General features: G+C 54.0%; 1 protein-coding gene across 1 annotated transcript in view; it reads left to right on the forward strand.

Moving 5' to 3' along the window:
- Window positions 1-6875, forward strand: part of Gata3 (GATA binding protein 3) — a gene marked incomplete at its 5' end in the record, with an annotated part of 18072 nt that overhangs the window by 454 nt on the left and 10743 nt on the right. Inside the window, one exon of the mRNA XM_010621379.3 lies at window positions 2156-2692. Coding sequence (XP_010619681.2) covers window positions 2156-2692 — 537 coding nt within the window. The remainder of the gene's footprint in view (window positions 1-2155; window positions 2693-6875) is intronic.

Below are 6875 nucleotides of genomic sequence, written 5' to 3' on the forward strand. Positions count from 1 at the left end.
CCGCGGCGAAGGCTGCATCGGGCTCGGCTTTTCCACGGGTTTGGAGCTCCCTGATTTCTCGCAGTTTCCTTAGGGGAGCGTCTGCCAGTGACCCCGAGTTAGTTTCTTCTGGCACATTTTTCAGAGAGGCCCAAGAGGCGTTATTTATTCCCGCTTCTCTCCTTGAGTTTTCCCCACAGCTAGTGCATTTGATTTTGAGGTTTCGGCGAAGGCTGCATCGGGCTCGGCTTTTCCACGGGTTTGGAGCTCCCTGATTTCTCGCAGTTTCCTTAGGGGAGCGTCTGCCAGTGACCCCGAGTTAGTTTCTTCTGGCACATTTTTCAGAGAGGCCCAAGAGGCGTTATTTATTCCCGCTTCTCTCCTTGAGTTTTCCCCACAGCTAGTGCATTTGATTTTGAGGTTTCCTTACCTACACTTGGCCAGGAACAGAATTCTGGTGCTTGACTCGGCTTAGGTGTAAGAGTACCGTCTTGAATTTGAGGAATTGTGGGTTTCCTAGGTTCCCGGCTGCACAGAATTTTCCTGTGTCTTTGATTTCAAGTTGTCTCATTGCCTGCTACAACTCTGGCCCTGTTCTCTCCTTGGCCTACCACCGTCCCCTTAGTTTCCTAGGAAAGACTTTGAATATATCGGGGGTTTCCTTAAGAAGGGGCGATTCTGTGCCACCCCCCTTCACCTTGACTTTGGAGAGTTTGGAAATGTAAAGAAAGAAACCCAACTCGGGGTAGTTAGGGGAAGCAAAGCTCTGACACTTTCCCGCTGAAAATTTGTTCCTAAAGAAGAAATAGGAGCAAGACTTCAGAAGGAGAAACTATGAGGTTTCTCTGTCCAGTCAGACTCAGGGTGGCCCTGGTGCCCCTGCTCAAAGCCAGCCTTAGTGCTCTGGGTGACAGAGCCCCACCGTCACCAGGTTTTAAACAGTCATTTTTGCGGATGGGGCGCTCTTTGGCAGTGTCCTGTGCAGATCAGCAGTTAAGTGGCAAGGCGGTAGGTGCCGACCTGATATTCTTTACTACTCTACTTCCTGCATACGCTGAATCTTAACCCTTGGTGTTCAAAGAACTCTCCGTCAGCCTCAGCTCCCCTCCCCTTCCTCTCAAGAGTTTAGTTTCAGTATTGTTCTTAGTGGTTGAAGAGAGTGGTGAGGCAGGTACTGGATTAGAAGATCCGTAAGTGTGTGGATGTGCAGTTTAAACAGACCCCTGTCAGAGACTATGGCCATGTAGGTTATTACTGCCTTAAAACTATGCATTTCAAGTGAAGGCTAAATATACTCAGCATGAATTGGCCTCAGTTGCAAATATACACGTAAACAGGAATTTTGTATCTCAGGGGCTCAGGGTGAAATTCACACTTAGCACACTTAGAATCACTGCTTTGAGGGCTTATAGTTATATTTTCTTCTCCTACCAGGTTGGAAAGGGTGAGAAGAGCAGGGAAACTCATCCCAAGTTTCAGCCTTGGAAACTTTCTCAATTGCTTGAGCAATGAAAATTTCCTCACAAAACCCAGTTCAGGCCTTTTGGAAGCAGCCTTGTCAGTTCTGAGCAAGCACTGAAATTTGGTTTCTTGGTGCTAATCCTTCAATACTCCCCGTGATTCTCTGGAGCCTAGTGTTCCAGCCTGGGAGCTGGGCCCCCCAAAGGTGGGGAGTTCTCTCCTGGTCCAGAGCCTTGGTGTGGCCCGGCTCCGTCTTTCAGGCCTCATCATTCACAGCTGACTCTTATCAGGCTGCATGGGATTAAGTCCTGGTTGGGAGACTCTGGGCCATTGAAAGAAACCAATAAATCAAGTCTGGTTCTAGAGAGGGACCTGAGGGAATGTGATTTAGACACATATCTGGAAAGGCCAGATCGGCCACGAGGCCTTGCCCCACTCCTGCAGTGCTTCCCTGGTGTCAGGCACGGGGCCCTTAGTTCTGCTGGGTTTGATGGGGCCTGGGCGTGGGAGAGAGGGTGAGAGGGCTGGACGATCTGCCAGGACCCCAGGATGTGCGGCCAGGTGGCTGACCACAGGGACTCCTAGAGAGCGGGCCAGACCCAGGCCCTGCTGGGTGCTGGGCGCGGCAGCTGGTCCTCAGGTGTGTCAAGGGCTGCTCTCACCTGCGTTTCTCTCTCCTGTCCCTTCCCTTCCCGCCTTGGCCGCCGTGGTGCAGGGAGCCAGGTGTGCCGCCCGCCTCTGCTGCACGGATCCCTGCCCTGGCTGGACGGCAGCAAAGCCCTGGGCAGCCACCACACCGCTTCGCCCTGGAACCTCAGCCCCTTCTCCAAGACGTCCATTCACCACAGCTCCCCGGGGCCGCTCTCCGTGTACCCACCGGCCTCCTCCTCCTCTCTGGCGGCCGGCCACTCCAGCCCACACCTCTTCACCTTCCCGCCCACCCCGCCGAAGGACGTGTCACCGGACCCCTCGCTGTCCACTCCTGGCTCGGCTGGCTCGGCCCGGCAGGACGAGAAAGAGTGCCTCAAGTACCAGGTGCCGCTGCCGGACAGCATGAAGCTGGAGGCATCGCACTCGAGGGGCAGCATGGCCCCCCTGGGGGGCGCCTCGTCGTCGGCCCACCACGCCATCACCACCTACCCGCCCTACATGCCGGAGTACAGCCCGGGACTCTTCCCGCCCAGCAGCCTACTGGGGGGCTCCCCCACTGGCTTCGGATGTAAGTCCAGGCCCAAGGCGCGATCCAGCACAGGTAGGAGCCACCTTGGCCATAGGATGTTTCTCTTGCTGTCCCTCCTTCTCCTAAATTAGGGCAGGGCAAGGGCGACCACCAGAGGGGCTCCTGGGGCAACTGGGGGGCAGGTGATGAGAGATTGCTTTTTTCCCCTTCTCCCAGCCTGGGATGAATGAGGGGTGCCCTCCCATCGCACTGCTGTCCTAGGAGGTGGAAGGGAAGGGGGATCTGATTTGAACCCCCCAGTAAGCTGGGAAAGGAAAGAGAGAAACAAAAACACAGCAATGAGCCCTCCTGCCTGTGACAGGACTTCTGGAAACTGCTGCTGACTTTTAGTCTGTTTCCAAGACCAAATGGAAGGCCTCGGGAATAAATCTTAGTGTTTAATGCTAAAACGAAACCTCCTCAAACCTAAACAAACACAGGTCCCTCCTGTGACCCCTGTGGCCCCTGTCAGTCTGAGACTGTTCCTCTCTGCTGAGCTCAAAGGGGGCCGTTCTGTCCATAGCAGAGTACAGTTCTTTAGGGGATGGATATAAATAGTGTGTGCAAGTGAGGTTTTGAGGAAGAGGCAGGAACAAGGCAAAAACAGCACCCATTTTCTTTGGTGGAAAAGAGACTGAACGGTGGCTGCGCGATATCAGAAGTTGTGTGGTCGTGGTCTGGTTCCTTACCTGCACTGTCTTTTAGAGCGGCAAGGGCAGGCAGCCGGATAAGGCATATTCCTCTGTTGGTCAGAAGCCGGGGGATGTAGAAAGGGTAGAAAAAGGTTCTCCAGGTGTGTGCTTCCGTGAACTCTGCTTGCTATGTACCAGCTGCCCTGCCCAGCGGCATGCTGTGTGTTTACGCTGTTGCTGCCGTCGCTTGCATCAAAACACACATGCACACAGATTGTTTTGCCCTATTAAAAAAATAGCCCCATCATGAATTCCGTTTCTGATGGAAGCACTCAGTCACAGAAGAGTCGGGGATTGGGGCGTGATTTTGTGAGGATTGTAGTCTCTGAGGTGTGTTCGTCTCAGGGTGAGCGTTGATTCATGGCCTCTGCCCTCTGTCTGCGTGGATCCTAGAAACAGCGATGCTGAGAGTCAGTTGTCTTTTAAGGGTGAGGCAGCAACCGTGAAACAGTGCTCCCAGAGCTCCGGGTTGAAAAACTTCAGAGGGGAGGGTTCCGGGAGCCCAGTGACCATGAGATCAGTTTTCAGGGTTTTTTCCAGGGTGACATTCACTCCGACTGCCTGAGCAGGACTGTCTCTATTTAGTTGATATGTTTTAGCTAATCCAATTATTTTCAGACTGCTGCACGCGACAGTTGCATTGTTTATCCCGAGCCAGGAACTTTAATAGAGTCCGGATGCGGTTAGGCTGACAGAAAAACTCAGACCTGCGTGTTCAGTACATGAAAGTAGGCAGGAGGGAGAGGGAGGTAGGCTGGCTGGTGGAGAGAGAGAGGGAGAGAGAGGGAGAGAGAGCGCACAAAGGAAGGAGAACCTCAGAGCGCAGTTGCCTTGGTGCTGGTCAGACTCTGGGGTGGGAGCAGAGGACTGGAGAGAAGTGGGCACAGCTCAGATCCAGAGCAGTGGGCTGGCGGGCTGCATAGAAGGAACCGACCAGGTCGTAAGGCGATCTTTCCAAATATTTTTGCAGTTCTCTTTACTGATAGGCCGTGAGGTTGGGGAAGGTGGAGGTCTCTGAGGCCAGTGCAGTGGCTTGTGTGGGGGAGGGGGCAGAGTGACTTTTCCGAAAGCCTCTGGTTTCTTTGGCCTCCTTTCCTCGTTTGATTTCCACCCGAGTGCGCTCTTTCTGTCTGCACTTTGGGCTCTCATTTCTTTCTGTAAGACTGGGCACAGGCGGGAGACGGAGCTGGGGTTTCCCTAAGGCAGAACTGGGAATACCTACACCTCTGTTTTAGTTTTTTGGCAAGGGGGAAAGGAGCCCATTGAAATTTGGGTCTTTACTTCCTCCTCCTTATTCCTTTCTCGCAGTCACCAGAAAACCAAGAACAGCACACCTGGCCAGCGAGGGAGCTGGGACTTTTGAGGTGGAGGGGAAGCTTTGGGAAGCCCTTGGATGCAGAGGGTGGGGTGGTGGGAATGCTTTTGGAAGGGTTTCTCCTGGATCCATCCGTCTGTCTGGTCCGTCTGTCTGTCTTTCTCTCCTTTCTTTTTGTAAGTGCATTTGCTGGAGGACACAGAAGAGAGGGTTGTCGGGGCTGTTGCTGCCGCATTTTGGAGAACTGCTAGAAGCTGTGGTCAGGGCACCGCGGCTGCCTTGCTGCCTGGGCTTTCTGAGCTGGGCTGTCTTGTCTAACAGATGACAAGAGCCCTTACTAAAGGGCCGTTTCTCGGCTTTTCAACCACCTTTTGACTATGGGCATCTCCCTTGGGCTCCTCGGAAATCTCCTGCCCTGGACCCTGTTCTGTTCACAGTGCAGGCCTGTCAGGGTTTCAGTCCGAAGCCCAGGGGGCGTTTCGAAAATGGCTGTTGAATGTCAAAAAGCCTCACAGCCTTGTGGTTCTTGTCACCTAAGAGAGAGGTGTCTGCCTGTGCAGCTCACTACGCACAGGCAGGGGGTGAGGAGAGAGGAAGACAGAAAGCAGTAGAGAGGCAGGGCCTCCATTAGGAAAATTGGCTGTGGGCTGGAGTCACAGACTGGAAGCAACAAGGAAAAAAGAGAAAGAGAAAGTCCACACGAGGCAATTGCAAACTTGCGGAGTGAATCAAGACAGAAAATTGCTCTGGTGTGCAGAGCCCTGGCGGGGAGCAGCCACAGCCGTTACTCTGTTGCTATCAAGGGCCTCTGAAAAGGAAGCTGTCATCCTACCTCCTGCCTGACAAAGGAAAGGAAATCAGACCAGTCACCTCAGGTGGGGAGATCCCCTCATGCCAGGGTGCCTAGGAGCAGGGCAGCCCCCGAACTGCTCCCCTCAGCGGCCACAGCAGTCTGGATGGCTGCTGGCGGCTGTGGAGCCGGCAATCGGGGGTGGACAGCTGGGCTTCACTCTGCCCTTCCGCCCGCCCAATGGCCCAGGAAGGCAGGAACCTAAAAGGCTGAGTCTGAGCGGGCCGGGCCGGGGCTGCTGCGCCCAGACACTAGGGCAGTGAAACTGGGGCCTGCAGCCGGCAGACGCCCACGTGCCCTTTCCTCTGTCCTTCACGCCTCCCCTGCATGCAGTCTGCCACATCCCCCGGAGCTCTGACCCCAAGTGAAAGGCACAGGATGCGAGGTACTCCATGGGGTTTTCAGAGAGCCAAGAAGAGCTGCTGAATATCAGGAGATGACTTTTGACTCCCAAGTGCAAAGTTCTTGGGCACAAGGTTACCTGTAGACCCCAGGTGAAGAAGCTTTTTGGAATTCAGAAGGGGGAAAAATTGTTTAAAGAAGCAAATAAGATAAAAACTCCCATCCTGGCTGGGTGTAGTGGTGCAGGCCTGTCATCCCAGCTCTGGGGAGGCTGAGGCAGGAGGATATGTCAGTTCAAGGCCAGCCTGAACTATGTAGCAAGACCCTTTCTAAAAGCAAACAAAAAACAAAACAAAACAAAACACCACCACTATCTGGGACTCTAGGGAGAAAGGGATCAGACCGTCTTCTGTCTTCTGAGGTGTTAACTTTCCAGCCGAACTTGCCCCTGGACAGGACCAGAGGCCTGTGAATGTGAGTGCTCTGAGTTCCCTCATTCTTGATCTGGGGCTTTCCAAAGCCCTACTGGGTCTCAGCCCTGCCAAAGCAGACTTTTCTTCCCTTTAGAGGAGTCAGAATTCCTGAGCTCCCTTCTGGGTTCTCTTCTCCTGCTTTGTCTGGCCTTCCTGGTCGACTGGTGTTAATTACCGGTCTCCTAGACGGCTCATCTTTCTCCCCTGCCCACCACCCTGCTGCCCTCCCAGCACCTGGGCCTGCCCTAGTGGACCAGCACGGGCCAAGCCCCTTGCCCCTTGAGGGTCCCTCCTGGGCATGGAGGGAACCGGGTACCCAGGGTGTCCAGATGCTGCCCCAAAGCGGAGGCCCTTCTCCTAGAGGCATCCCCTGGAGCTCCAGCTGTAGGAGGAATTGCCTTTGGAACCAACCTGGCCTAGCCGGTTTTCTGTTTATTTGGTTTGTGTTGTCGCTTGGCTGATGAGCCCACCAACTGCCTCGTTGTCTTTGGCTGACTTGTCTCTTCTGAGCTTTAAGCCATCTTTTTTTTTTTTTTTTTTTTTT

Source organism: Fukomys damarensis, unplaced genomic scaffold, assembly GCF_012274545.1.
Source record: "Fukomys damarensis isolate Sample0158 unplaced genomic scaffold, DMR_v1.0_HiC HiC_scaffold_10, whole genome shotgun sequence".
NCBI classification, from domain to species: domain Eukaryota; kingdom Metazoa; phylum Chordata; class Mammalia; order Rodentia; family Bathyergidae; genus Fukomys; species Fukomys damarensis.